This window comes from Dendropsophus ebraccatus, chromosome 3, assembly GCF_027789765.1.
Source record: "Dendropsophus ebraccatus isolate aDenEbr1 chromosome 3, aDenEbr1.pat, whole genome shotgun sequence".
Classification (NCBI taxonomy): Eukaryota; Metazoa; Chordata; class Amphibia; order Anura; family Hylidae; genus Dendropsophus; species Dendropsophus ebraccatus.
Genome location: NC_091456.1, coordinates 167,888,155 through 167,903,103, shown reverse-complemented (window position 1 = coordinate 167,903,103; position 14,949 = coordinate 167,888,155). Strand labels below are relative to the sequence as shown.

Below are 14,949 nucleotides of genomic sequence, written 5' to 3'. Positions count from 1 at the left end.
TAGTCCAGCCTATAGCAGAAACTGGCACAAATTATGCCTGAAATCTAAGCCAGTTCATACCACACAGACAATGAAGGACAGGCCCCCATATGCTTCCCCAATGGCTAAAGAGTAGAAAACGGCTTTCAACTCTGTACAGTACTGTTTCATATTTCCCAGTCATCCAACACAAGATGCTGCGTGGGCAGGTACCCGGATGTGTCTAGCTACATTAAGTTCCTAAGAATACAAAGTGACTACCTACATGATTTAGCATTGTAGAAAGTTTGGAGCCATCCTGGATATTCTTCTCAAGAATCCCAAGTAACTTGACCATTTTTTCAGAGGAAATCTAAAAAAAAAAAAAAAAAAACACAAAAAAGTTTAAATTTAAAAGAGCCACCATCATAAAACAAAACTCGACATGTCAGAAAAACAAGCAAGGATGGCCAGCACATCCACTATTCATATTATGTAGGTGCAAACTACCAGGGATGAAATACAGACACAAAAACAGAAAAGTGCAAAAGCATGCTGCATGTTTTTCTATACTAGTTTTCAATTCTAAATATCTATATCAACCATGTGTCTTGGGGATTTGAAGCATGATGATGCAAGTTTTCTATTTTTATATCAGAGAGACACGTCAAATGTTTTAATTGGTTGGTGTGTTCAGAGTGGGTTTTAAACACTCCAACCAATCAGAAAAATTTAATAGAAGCAGTCTGTGCTCAGCATGGTTGTAGGGCCACATAATGCAAGTCTATGAAGCAGTCTCCTCACACAAAGAGCGGGAAAAGGACAGTCATCTCCCTGCTCGTTCTGCCAATTGGTCAGGGTTGGAAAACTAAAACCTTGACAAATAAAAACTTTTGATATATGTCAAATGTTTTTTTTTCATGAAACATTCATGGTACATTTTAATTTATATCCTAACAAATCGGGCATAAGGATTCTATTAAACGTGTCACTGATCTGCTAGATCAGCACTTGTTTACTGAGCCTATTACATGGCTCTATTGTTTAGTAAGGGCTGCACAGTCATTGTTAGCAATGTCCATGCAGCTGTTGCCCTAAACTGCTAACACATTACCTCTCCAAGCTCCCGGCCTTCTCATGTCCTCTTCCTTTTTGGTGCCACGGCTGCAGCTTCAGGGCGACCTGTCAGCTCAGACAGACTGCTCTGAAGCTGCAGCTGGGGAGAAAGCAGGAGAAGACGGAGTGTGGAGAAGTAACCTGTGCAATCATTAATCGGCCGTCCATCGCTATTACATGTAGCAGCCGATGATTTTGGTGTAGGACTTAAAGACACGATCATCCGATGATCGTTGTCTCTATTACATGGAGCGAGAAACGTGCCAATAAGCCTGATTCGGCCAGTTATTGTTACGTGTGATAGGGCCCTAATAAATACTTGTAAAAATGTATTCTTACCTTATTCATGATACCCATAGCTTTTATTTTAGCCGACTCGCTGCCAAGTTCATTGAGTTGGTGTTTTCCCAATAGCAGGTCCGCAGGGATCTCCTCATCGTCACCTAAAGGGGAAAGAAAATAAGATGATACAAAAATAATAAATTCATCAACCAATCTCTTTAAAATTTTGCAGCCCATGAGAAAAAAAATTAAGAAAATCCACTAAAAGTGTCAAGCAAATTTAAAATTACCAAAATTGCTAAAATCCATATCTTCCAAATTTTCTAATATTGTTTCTACGGCTGTTGAAAACCTCTTAAACGTGGACGAATCCATCAATTCTGCAAAAGAAAGGACATGGGATTGTTTGAGGTCAGGCTTTGTACCATGTCTCTCGTTGGCATGTAAACACAACCTGGGGATGATCATTTTTTATTGATTACCGTACATAGAAAGCAAACTAAACAGTCAGATATAAGAGCCATTACCTTCTGGAGTAAGCTTGGGCTCATAGGCTTTCCTTTTCTTCTGACGTTCTTTCTTCTTCATTCGACGAGCAACTGAAGGAAGAAAATCGCAATCGGTAAGCATAAAGGTCTACTATAAGGCAAGAATGATATGATGAGTTTGTTGTGATATTTAGTCTTGCCTTCACTTAGACTTGGAGGTGGAGAATCCTCCATATCAGAGTCTTCAGGGCTGCGGTCCCTGTAGCGGCTGCTCCGCCTGTTATCATTTCCGCTCCGCCTGTGATCCCCTGAACTTCGTCGCTCTCTTTCTTCACATTTCCAATCCTCATCGTTTTTCTCTTTTCTGGGCCTTTTCTTAGAACCTGAAAAAAACAATTCAGATTTATAAAACATGATGATATAGTACAACATCTGGAAAGTGTTGGGACAGCAGAATGAACCCTCACGTTCAAAGTCTTCTTCGCTGGAGTTGTCTTCCTCAGAGCTGATCTCAGCATATTTGGGCTTCTCATTTACGGTGCTCCGCTTCCGTTTGTTCATTTTTACACGTTCACAGATTGGCATGGATGATTCGATTTCAGCCACCAGCTCAGGGGGAAGCTCCTTTAGAACAGACTGGTCAATGCCCCCTGAAAAAAAAATACCAAAGCATATAAAATACAGTTACCAGCACATCCATAACACACATCTCCTATCACATACAGATGGTGGCTGACTAATACAGTCCTATGTTAGAGACTAGATTTAGCTGTGACTGAAATAAATGGGCACACGTCTTATCGGCCTTACTTCTGTGTCACATCAGGTTACAAACACCAGATATATAACTATCTGCCGATAATATTAATCTGTGTTACACTAAATTATACAAAAATACTTGTGGCTTTCTCAAGAGGATTTAGTATAGTGACCGGCGCCGCATGCTACGGTGGTATTTAAACCTTGTTTGTATAGCAAATTGCACTCCCATTAATTTGAATAAACCAATCTGGTTGGCTGGAAATAACTGACACATGCATATGCCAATAGTAGGAGTTTTCATGTAAATTATCAGCCATTTAGAGTCACTCCTGGTAGAAACCACGTCACTGTAATTACGTGGTTATATCGTGAGACTTGGTGAATCTTGCATCTGCGCTATAGCACTTTTAAAGTCGCCCATGTGAGTACAGGGGACCTCGCTCGACTGCGCATGTCAGAACACTTAAGAGTTTGTGAGATATTGCTCGACTGCGCAGGTCAGGGCACTTAGATTATATTTGTTCTTTATAGTTAGTGGTGTGTGCGCATTTCGGTGGACTTTGATTAATATATAGAGAGAGTTTGTCATTGCGCATGTCTGTGCACTTAATCTGCACATGACGCCTGGAGCGAGGACTGCATTAACTAGTGGAAATCCACATTAATATAACAGCCTGGTCAGAAAAAAAAAAAATATCAAAAAGTACCAGAGAGACCAGAGACTGACCAATAACTAAAAACACACACATGTGAGACTTCTCTCCTTACACAGTATATGTGCACACACATTAAGCCTAGCATACAGTGAAAGTTGTCCAAAAGGCTGTCTCATTGACAAGACCACTTACATAGAGGTCTTTAGGGTGGTGGTCTTCTCCAGAGGCTGCCACGCTGCAGGAGGAAGTTCAGGCCTCCATGGCTAGGAACATGCAAGAGGTCATAATGTGCAAGACCCCCCCCACTCTGATCCGGCAGTGGCCCTGATGACTGGTACACTTTAAATTCAAGTCTTTCTACATAGAAATACGCAGCAGTAAAAGGTCAGAGTGGTGTCAGGATGGTTACACCTCTGTATTTCACCATGAAATAACCAATTGGAGATCTATCTACAGGATTTGTATTCTGTGTTAAGACAACGTACACTCAGTAGTAGCTTCATATACAGTTATTGCTTAGTATGTAGCACATGTAAAGTTCACAATAGACCGACTTACTCGTATATAGGTCTTAAATTAGGCTCCATCCCCATTCACCCCGCAGGCATAAATAATGGTAAACCAGGAACTGGAGGAGGCTGCTTTCTTTGAAAAAAAAAAAAAAAAAAAAAAACAGCGCTGCACCTGTTCTCAGGTTGTGTGTGGTATTACAACTTATATGTAATGAGGTTAAGATAACCCCTCACTAGCGCTGCACTAAGAGATGCCGCTGACTGTCAAAAGTGAACACCCGTAGGTTCACTGGGGGATAAAATATATATAAAAAAGATCTATTGACATAAAGCGCAATATATAAGCAATCCTATGTATAGTGCTGTTAGTGGTTGCTATATGAAATAAATCATAATCATTTATTTCATATAGCAACCACTAACAGCACTATACATAGGATTGCTTATATATTGTGCTTTATGGTATTACAACTTGCTCCTGATAATGTGCTGTTTTGTGAAGGAAGCAGTTATGCTTCACAACGCCTGGAAGGATTAGTTTTCAGTTTTTATTCCAAGAGCAAAAACTTAATTTTTCTCAGTTTTTTTTAGATTTAATTAAAACGAATTTACCACCGGTACAGCTTTTTTTCCCCCCCAACATGAATAAACTGTGGGTCTATTTCCGAGCATTGTCTGGGCCCGTCGGCATCCAGTGTGATAATTCTAACAGAGCCGCGTAAGAGGCGGGCTCCAATGCTTCATGCCTGACTGGTGCTCGGTAATAGACTGGCACTGTGCGCAGAAAATGGGAGGTGGTAAAAAAAAAAAAAAAAAAAAAAAAAAGACCGTGACAGTGGCATCCCCCTGCCACTCTATTTATGCAAAAAAAAAAAAAAAAAAAAAAAGCAATGTACATTGGCTTTAACTTATATACATTTTTATGGCACTCAAAATACAGCATAAAAAAAATGACCATTTTATTCTGTATGTCCTTATATTTATCCCAATAACACCACTACTTACTGCAAAGGAGCGGGGACTCCAGTCATGATGACCAGAATCCCTGCTCTAAACCTGAGGGTGGCAGCCAGAGAGGAGCTCCCTGCAGGGCATTTCCGGCGCTCCTGCACGGTGATGTTGAGCTGCATAGGAGACATGCCTGCTGCCTAAAGAGGGAAGACATTACTGTGCACAAGCTCCGGGGCTGCTGTCATTCTGTTCCTACACAAGACTGATGGACTGCCGATAGGCGCGTCTTCAGGTTTAGAGCCTAGGGCAGAAGCAGCTGTTAATACTGCCCCTCTGATAGGGGTGAAGGGGGATGTGCTGAGGAGATACTGTTGGTGTACCGAGGGTGACCCGTGCACAGTGACATCCCCCCTCTCCAGGCAGCCTGTACCCCTCCTATGCAGCTGAGCGCACTGACTGCATGGAGAGAGGAGACATGCTCAGCGGGGAGCCCCTCTCTGGCTGCCACGCAGTGGATTAGGGTATGTGCACACTGAGGATTACAGACAGAACCTCCGCTGCGTAATCCTCAGCTCGCACCCGCTATTGGACGGAATCCGCCCGCACATAGAATGGAGTCTATGACACTGGCAGAAACACTCGCGCCTGCTGCACTCCGTGAGCTGAGGATTATCCGTCTGTAATCCTCGGTGTGCACATACCCTCTGAGCGAGGATTGGTGGCCAAACCCACCAATAACGGTCAGAGGAACAACAGATCAGCTGACCGCCATCTCCCCCAATTTTATTCAGATATTGAACAATGCTTGAGTACCAAACAAAACTCCAGAGAGCAATGTGGTTTGGGAACGGAGATGTTATACTGTTATACTGGGAGATTTCAGCTCTTTATCATTGTGTAATAAGTGCTGATGGGGCTTGTGGCAGCTTCAGTCTGGAGAATACACCAGGTGCTGTGGCTGCTATCTATCCCCATAAGGACACATGGCCGCCTGCAGCACACACAGCCCTGCTTATCCCATACTGACATGCTCAGGCTGCAGTGTAAGGCCAGCTCGTGCTGTATATATGTACACCTATGCCGTGTATCCGCCTGAGGTGCGCGCCTCTGTGTGTGGGGAGTCGGCGGGAGCCTCTGTACACACAGACACGCCGCGCTGACCCCTCTGCGCAGGCGCCGCGCTCTGACCCCTCTGCGCAGGCGCCGTTCGCCCTCGCCGCACGTGCTGCCCGCTTTCCCAGGATGCCGCCACCGCGTGGCGCAGAGCGGAACACAAACAGCCCCGCACACTGCACGAGACGCGCTCTCTTGTTTTGGTTAGCCACGTGACTGCAGCAACGTGTCTGCACACAACACTGTACACATGCGTGCGAGCGCCGCCTGCTGGTCACACCGGGATGTTCTCTCTCCCTCGCACAGGACAGTCCGCCGTCACCGTGTACTGCGGTATATCACAGGTCCGGGATCCCCGAGCTGCGGACTACAACTCCCAGCATGTCCTGACTGGATGTGGCCGGTAATGCATGATGGGAGCGCAGACAGTATACCGCAGCCACTCTCTACAGGCGGGAAAGGAGTAGTGGATACGGGGCGGACAGAGGTGAGAGGGACGATGGCAGCGCCGGAATATAGGACGTATTGTATTCCATGGAAGATTTGATCGGGGAGCAGCTACAATCCTGCCGGCACACACCTGGGAGGTTATATGTGCAGGGGACCCATCATGTAGGGGAACGGCTGACAGCTAGTCACTGACCTGTAGGAAGGGGGGGGTGCCGAGACCTCCACTGATGGCAGTAACCATGGGGGGGCAGGTGGGGGGGGGGGTGCTGAGACCCCCACTGATGGCAGGAACCATGGAGGGGGGAGGGGGCAAGTGCTGAGACCCCCACTAATGGCAGGAACCATGAGGGGCAGGTGCCAAGACCTCCACTGATGGCAGGAACCATGGGGGGGGGGGGGGCAGGTGCTGAGACCTCCACTGATGGCAGGAACCATGAAGGGAGGGGGGTGCTGAGACCCCCACTGATGGCAGTAACCATGAAGGGGGGGGGGGGGGTGCTGAGACCCCCACTGATGGCAGTAACCATGAAGGGGGGGGGGGTGCTGAGACCCCCACTGATGGCAGGAACCATGGAGGGGGGGAGGGGGCAAGTGCTGAGACCCCCACTAATGGCAGGAACCATGAGGGGCAGGTGCCAAGACCTCCACTGATGGCAGGAACCATGGAGGGGGGTGGGGGGTGCTGAGACCTCCACTGATGGCAGGAAACATGGGGGGGCAGGTGCTGAGACCCCCACTGATGGCAGTAACCATGAAGGGGGGGGGGGTGCTGAGACCCCCACTGATGGCAGTAACCATGAAGGGGGGGGGGGTGCTGAGACCCCCACTGATGGCAGTAACCATGAAGGGGGGGGGGGGTGCTGAGACCCCCACTGATGGCAGGAACCATGGAGGGGGGGAGGGGGCAAGTGCTGAGACCCCCACTAATGGCAGGAACCATGAGGGGCAGGTGCCAAGACCTCCACTGATGGCAGGAACCATGGAGGGGGGTGGGGGGTGCTGAGACCTCCACTGATGGCAGGAAACATGGGGGGCAGGTGCTGAGACCCCCCCACTGATGGCAGGAACCATGGGAGGGGCAGGTGCTGAGACCCCCACTGATGGCAGGAACCATGGGGGGGGGGGGGGGGGCAGGTGCTGAGACCCCCACTGATGGCAGGAACCATGGGGGGGGGGGGCAGGTGCGAGACCCCCGCTGATGGTAGGAACCATGGGGGGACAGGTGCTGAGACCTCCACTGATGGCAGGAACCATGGGGGGGGGGCAGGTGCTGAGACCCCCACTGATGGCAGGAACCATGGGGGGGGGGCAGGTGCTGAGACCCCCACTGATGGCAGGAACCATGGGGGGGCAGGTGCTGAGACCTCCACTGATGGCAGGAAACATGGGGGGGGGGCAGGTGCTGAGACCCCCACTGATGGCAGGAACCATGGGGGAGCAGGTGCTGAAAGCCCCACTGATGGCAGGAACCATGGGAGGGGCAGGTGCTGAGACCCCCACTGATGGCAGGAACCATGGGAGGGGCAGGTGCTGAGACCCCCACTGATGGCAGAAACCATGGAGGACAGGTGCCGAGACCTCCACTGATGGCGGGAACCATGGAGGGCAGGTGTGGAGACCCCCACTGATGGCAGGAACCATGGGAGGGGCAGGTGCTGAGACCCCCACTGATGGCAGGAACCATGGGGGGGCAGGTGCTGAGACCCCCACTGATGGCAGGAACCATGGGGGGGCAGGTGCTGAGACCTCCACTGATGGCAGGAACCATGGGGGGGCAGGTGCCGAGACCCCCACTGATGGCAGGAACCATGGGGGGGCAGGTGCCGAGACCCCCACTGATGGCAGGAACCATGGGGGGGGGGCAGGTGCTGAGACCTCCACTGATGGCAGGAACCATGGGGGGGGGGCAGGTGCTGAGACCCCCACTGATGGCAGGAACCATGGGGGGGCAGGTGCTGAGACCTCCACTGATGGCAGGAAACATGGGGGGGGCAGGTGCTGAGACCCCCACTGATGGCAGGAACCATGGGGGGGCAGGTGCTGAGACCCCCACTGATGGCAGGAACCATGGGAGGGGCAGGTGCTGAGACCCCCACTGATGGCAGGAACCATGGGGGGGCAGGTGCTGAGACCCCCACTGATGGCAGGAACCATGGAGGGCAGGTGCTGAGACCTCCACTGATGGCGGGAACCATGGAGGGCAGGTGCTGAGACCCCCACTAATGGCAAGAACCATGAGGGGCAGGTGCCGAGACCTCCACTGATGGCAGGAACCATGGGGGGCAGGTGCTAAGACCCCCATTGATGGCAGGAACCATGGGGGGCAGGTGCTAAGACTCCCATTGATGGCAGGAACCATGGGGGGCAGGTGCTAAGACCCCCACTGATGGCAGGAACCATGGGGGGCAGGTGCTAAGACCCCCACTGATGGCAGGAACCATGGGGGGGCAGGTGCTGAGACCCCCACTGATGGCAGGAACCATGGGGGGGGGCAGGTGTTGAGACCCCACTGATGGCAGGAACCATTTAGGGCAGGTGCTGAGACCCCCACTGATGGCAGGAACCATGGGGGGAGGCAGGTGCTGAGACCCCCACTGATGGCAGGAACCATGGGGGGGGGGAGGTGCTGAGACCCCCACTGATGGCAGGAACCATGGGGGGGGGGGGCAGGTGCTGAGACCCCCACTGATGGCAGGAACCGTTTAGGGCAGGTGCTGAGACCCCTACTGATGGCAGGAACCATGGGGGAGGCAGGTGCTGAGACCCCCACTCATGGCAGGAACCATGGGGAGCACACCTAGAGCATGATGAATGCCATAAACAAAAAGCAATAAGAAACACAAAGATTGAGTTTTTTTTATATTACATTGTGTATATAGGAAAAGTGCACCTGTTCCTGGAAAAAAACAAGCCCTCACATGGCCCTGTATATGGACAAATAAGGCGAGGAGGAAAAAACAAACACACGAAACTGAAAATTGGTGTGGTCCTTAAGGTCATTTTGGGCTCTCTCCTTAAAAGGGTTATCCAGCGCTACAAAAACATGGCCATTTTCTCCCCTACTGTTGTCTCCAGTTCAGGTGTGGTTTGCAATTAAGATCCATTTACTTCAATGGAACAGAGTTTCAAAACCACACCCAATCTGGAGAAAACAGTAGGGGGAAAGTGGCCATGTTTTTGTAGCGCTGGATAACCCTTTTAAGGAGAGAGCCCAAAATGACCTTAAGGACCACACCAATTTTCAGTTTCGTGTTTGTTTTTTCCTCCTCGCCTTATTTGTCCATATACAGGGCCATGTGAGGGCTTGTTTTTTTTCCCAGGAACAGGTGCACTTTTCCTATATACACAATGTAATATAAAAAAAACCTCAATCTTTGTGTTTCTTATTGCTTTTTGTTTATGGCATTCACCATGCAGGAAGAATAATGTTTTATTTTAACAGTTTACGGTATATATGTTTATTTTCCATATGATTTATTTATGAAATGGGAAGGGGGGGTGGAACTTTAAAATTTTTTGTTTTACACTTTTAACCCCTTAAAGGACAGAGCCAACTTGCATTTTTGCACTTTATTTTTTTCCCTCCTTGCGCTTAGAAGGCCATAGCACTTGCATTTTTTCACCTAGAAACCCACATGAGCCCTTATTTTTTTTGCGCCACTAATTGTACTTTGCAATGACAGGCTGCATTTTTGCATAAAGTACACTGCAACCCCCCCCCCCCCCCCCAAAAAAAAAAATTCAATGTGTGGTGAATTTTGTCAACTTTGACAGCTGCATCTGATTACTTTATTAGCAGGTTACATGCGGCACCCGAGACCGCGGCGGTTCAGAGTGGGGTCGCCACGGCCTCCCTCTGAACTCCCAGAGGCGGCCACAGGGTGTAAATATACGCCCTGTCGTTAAGGGGTTAAAGTTACCCTAGGGGACCTTTATATTTCTGCATTAGATCAGTAACACTACTCATTGCTTTGCCATAGCATTGATCGTTGTATAAGGCCCCGTTCCCACTGAGCAAAACTAGCGGAATTCCGCTAGTTTTGCTCAGTGGGAACGGGGCCTAAGGCCTGCCTATAACAGACTATGCACTGAAGGACGATCTGACTGCCGGTCGGAAGGTAAGAGACCTCCGGCCATCAGTTATGATTGGCTCCCACACATTACACTGCGGGGGTCCCGATCGCATAGTGACAGGAGGGCAGCTCCTGTCTCTGACTTTTAAATATTGCAGGGGTTAATGGCTGGCAGCCACGCAATCACGGCGGCCCATCATTAACAGTAAGGACGTGGCCGCTGATAGCCATGGTCGCCATGTGCTATGTGAACTCACTTTATAGCACTGCTGGACCCACTGGCGTACCGGTACTTCATGGGTCCTTTAAGGGGTGCTCCAGCATGGGGGCACTTTCTGGGGGGGGGGGGGGGGGGGGAGAGGAGGTGGCTGAAATAAAAGACGTCCACTCACCTCCCCGGTTCCAGCGGCGGGTCACTCATTGCGGCGCTCCGGTCCACGGTTCCCGGCCGCTCAGCCACTCAGTGAAGGAGGCGGGATCCGAGCGGACTTCAAACTGATCCCGCCTCCTTCACCGAGTGGCTGAGCGGCCCTGAGACATAGCGTCTCGGGCGGCGTCAGACACCAGGAAGCGGCCGGGAACCAGGGACCGGAGCGCTGTGATGAGTGACCCGCCGCTGGAACCGGGGAGGTGAGTGGACATCTTTTATTTCAGCCACCTCCTCCCTGGTGCCCCCACACTGGATAACCCCTTTAAGAGGTTAAACTTTTAATAGCACAGAAACAGCGCCAAGGATGAAGGAAAGAACCTTACATTTCTTCCCAGCATCCTGTGCGCAATAGGGACATACCAGCATGTTAGTTTCCCTTTAAAAAGCTCCTCTTAGGGTGCCTTTACACAGATTTCTCTGATAGATTTTTGAAGCCAAAGCCAGGAACGGACTATAAACAGAGAACAGGTCATAAAGACTGAGATATCTCCTTTTTTAAAATCCATTCCTGGCTTTGGCTTCAAAGATCTTTCAGATAAATCTCTGTGTAAAGGCACCCTCAGGGTCCATCTACACAGAAAGATTATCTGCCAAAGATTTGAAGCCAAAGCCAGGAAGGCTTTGGCTTTAAATTTTTGGCAGATAATGTGTGAACGGACCCTTACTCTGTACTCTTTACCAGTATTAATTGCACTTGTTTGACGTCATTACCTGCATAAACACCTGTCCACACAATCACAGGCCAACCTCTCTACCATGGCCAAAACCAAAGAGCTGTCTAAGCATTGCACAATCAAATCTGTAGACCTGCACAAGGCTGGGATGGGCTACAGTGCAATAGGCAACCAGCATGGTGAGAAGGCAACTGTTGGCGCAATTGTTATAAAATGGAAGAAACACAAGATGACACTCAATCTTCCTCAGTCTGGGGCCCCATACAAGATCTCACCTTGTGGGGTAAGAATAATTCTGAAGGAGGTCAGTAAGCAGCCTAAAACTACACAGGAGGACCTGGTCAATGACCTGGAGATTATTATAACACACTACATCATGGATTAAAATCCAGGTATTGCTCACCCCAGCACATGACTAGGCCCGCTTCAAATTCACCAATTACCATGTGGATGATCCAGGGGAGGCATGGGAGAAGGTCATGTGGTCACGAGACCAAAACAGAATTCGCTATGTTAAGAGAAGGATGAGTACAGCCCCAAGAACACAGTCCCAATCGTGATACATTGGGGTGGAACTATCATACTTTGGGGGGGCTTTTCTGCAAAGGGGACAGAAAAAACACATAGAAGGGAGGATGGATGGAGCCATGTATCATGAGATTTTGGCCAACAACCTCCTTTTCTCAGTAAGAGTACTGAAGATGGGTGGCTGGGTCTTGCAGCATGACAATGGCCCAAAACACACAGCCAGGGCAACTAAGGCCAGTCTCCATACTTGAACCCAATTTGCAGCAATTTTACGTTAAAGCCTACACATGGGAGAAAATTGATAAATCCCCCCAATAGCAATTTGGGAGATTAGTTTTCTATGGCCCAAAAGGAGAACCTGTAGCCTTAGATCATCCTGTATAATGCCAACTCCCTGCCATTGTATTATGCAGCCAAGGCAATAGGTTCACACTATGTGTATTTTGCCTTTGAGGTACAGACATTTCCACAGAATCTGACAATCATCTGTCAATACACCCAGTATGAGCTCCATTATTCAACAGCAGGAAATGTTACATTGTTGCTATTTGCCCTGATGAGAGACACCAATGTTACCCAGAGTAGGGGCACATTGGCATGTCTGTGAGCTCTATCAGAACAGAGAGCCAAAACCATAAGTATATGAACGGCCATCTCAATGACTGCCATCCTTACACACAGCCTGGAGAAGCCACAGCTCGGACAAATGCTTTTCCTGGGAAAATCAGTCTGTCATTTTACAATATACAGAATGTAGATCACAGGTGCCTAACGCACAGCCATCTAGCTGCTGCAGAACTACAATTCCTATAACGCCTAGACAGCCAGAACTTTAGCCCCTTTGAAGGGATACTCCAGTGTGAGAAAATTGTATTTAAATTAATCGTCCCAAGATATATAACCTTCCAATACAATGTTATTACCAATAGTCCATGATTTCGTGGCTTTTCACCACTGACAGGAAGTGGGAAAATGAAAGGACTACAAAACTTGTATTGACCCTCAGCTTTTCTCCCCATGTCAACGAATCATCTCTGATGTTACAGGGGGTATGGCTGGATCCCCGAATCCCCTGAGTGATTCACTAATTCACCATCTCTGACCGGCCCCTACAGCCTACACCTAAGCAGGCAAGAAGTGACAGAAGCAGCTGCTGCAACTTCACCGATTGTGCAAAACTCTGCAGTGAAATTAGGGCTGTGTTTACTGCAGCGTCTTCACACAAAAGATGCAGTAACACAAGTAAGTGATGCTAAATGGCAGAGAGGATCAGAGCCGGCACTGCCAATCCCACCTGGCCAAAAAACCAGGCATAAACAGTATATCCCATAATAAGATAATAATGGGGACCTGCCCGGATTTCTCCTTTAAGATTTGTGTACAGTCATGGCCAAAAGTTTTGAGAATTACACAAATATTATATTTGCCCATGATCTGCTGCCCTCTGGTTTTACTTGTGTTTGCCAGATGTTTTTATCACATACAGAAATATAATTACAATCATATTATAAGTAACAAAAGCTTATATTGGCAGTTAGAATGAGGTAATGCAGCAAGTCAATAGTGTTGACCCTTCTTCTTCAGGACCTCTGCAATTCTCCCTGGCTGCTCTCAATTAACTTCTGGACCACATCCTGACTGATAGCAGTCCATTCTTGCACAATCAATGCTTGCATTTTGTCAGAATTTGTTGGTTTTTATTTGTCCACCCGTCTCTTGATGATTGACCACAAGTTCTCAATGTGATTAGGATCTGGGGAGTTTCCAGGCCATGGACCCAAAATCTCTATGTTTTGTTCCCTGAGCTATTTAGTTATCACCTTTGCTTTATGGCAAGGTGCTCCATCATGCTGGAAAAGGAATTGTTGATCGCCAAACTGCTCTTGGACGGTAGGGAGAAGTTGCTTTTGGAGGACATTCTGGTACCATTCTTTATTCATGGCTGTGTTTTTAGGCAAGACTGTGAGAGCCAATTCCCTTGGCTGAGAAGCAACCCTACACATGAATGGTTTCAGGATGCTTTAGGGTAGCTTCACACATACCCTATCGCTGCGTATTTATCGCTGCGTATTTGGTGCGATTTTTACATGCGAGTTTTAATTTTCACATGAAAATCATGTGAATCAAAATGGGCATGTAAAAATCGCACCAAAACACGCAGATAAAAATGCAGCGATAAATACGCAGCGTTAAAAACGTAGCAATAAATACGCAGTGATACGGTACGTGTGAAGGCACCCTTACAGTTGGCATGAGACAAGTCTGGTGGTAGCGCTCACCTCGTCTTCTCCGAATAAGCTGTTTTCTAGATGTCCCAAACAATCAGAAAGGGGATTCATCAGAGAAAATGACTTTCCCCCAGTCCTCAGCAGTCCACTCCCTGAACCTTTTGCAGAATATCAGTCTGTCCCTGATGTTTTTTCTGGAGAGAAGTGGCTTCTTTGCTGCCCTCCTTGAGACCAGGCCTTGCTCCAAGAGTCTCTGCCTCACCACACCTGCCTGCTGCCATTCCTGAGCAAGCTCTGCACTGCTGGTAGCCCGATCCCGCAGCTGAAACACTAAAGAGACGGTCCTGGCACTTGCTGGTCTTTCTTGGGCGCCCTGGAGCCTTTTTGGCAACAATGGAACCTCTCTCCTTGAAGTTCTTGATGATGCGATAGAAAGAGTGTTGACTGAGGTGCAATATTTCTAGCTGCGATACTCTTCCCTGTTAGGCCATTTTTCTGTAGTGCAATGATGACTGCACGTGTTTCTTTAGAGATAACCATGGTTAACAGAAGAAAAACAATGATGCCAAGCACCAGCCTCCTTTTAAAGTGTCCAGTGGCGTCATTCTTACTTAATCATGACAGATTAATCTCCAGCCCTGTCCTCATCAACACCCACACCTATGTTAATGGAGCAATCACTGAAACAATGTTAGCTGGTCCTTTGAAGGTAGGGCTGCAATGATGTT

At 48.4% G+C, this 14,949-nt stretch overlaps 1 protein-coding gene across 5 annotated transcripts in view; it reads right to left on the bottom strand.

The window, feature by feature from the left end:
• Nucleotides 1-14,949, bottom strand: part of NIPBL (NIPBL cohesin loading factor) — an 87,700-nt gene that overhangs the window by 15,883 nt on the left and 56,868 nt on the right. For all 5 annotated transcript variants that reach the window (XM_069963082.1, XM_069963081.1, XM_069963083.1 and 2 more), the window contains exons 11-16: nucleotides 2,312-2,494; nucleotides 2,045-2,227; nucleotides 1,884-1,955; nucleotides 1,647-1,736; nucleotides 1,414-1,517; nucleotides 245-331 (exon numbers count right to left, since the gene is read on the bottom strand). In XM_069963082.1, the coding sequence (XP_069819183.1) occupies nucleotides 245-331; nucleotides 1,414-1,517; nucleotides 1,647-1,736; nucleotides 1,884-1,955; nucleotides 2,045-2,227; nucleotides 2,312-2,494 (719 nt within the window). The remainder of the gene's footprint in view (nucleotides 1-244; nucleotides 332-1,413; nucleotides 1,518-1,646; nucleotides 1,737-1,883; nucleotides 1,956-2,044; nucleotides 2,228-2,311; nucleotides 2,495-14,949) is intronic.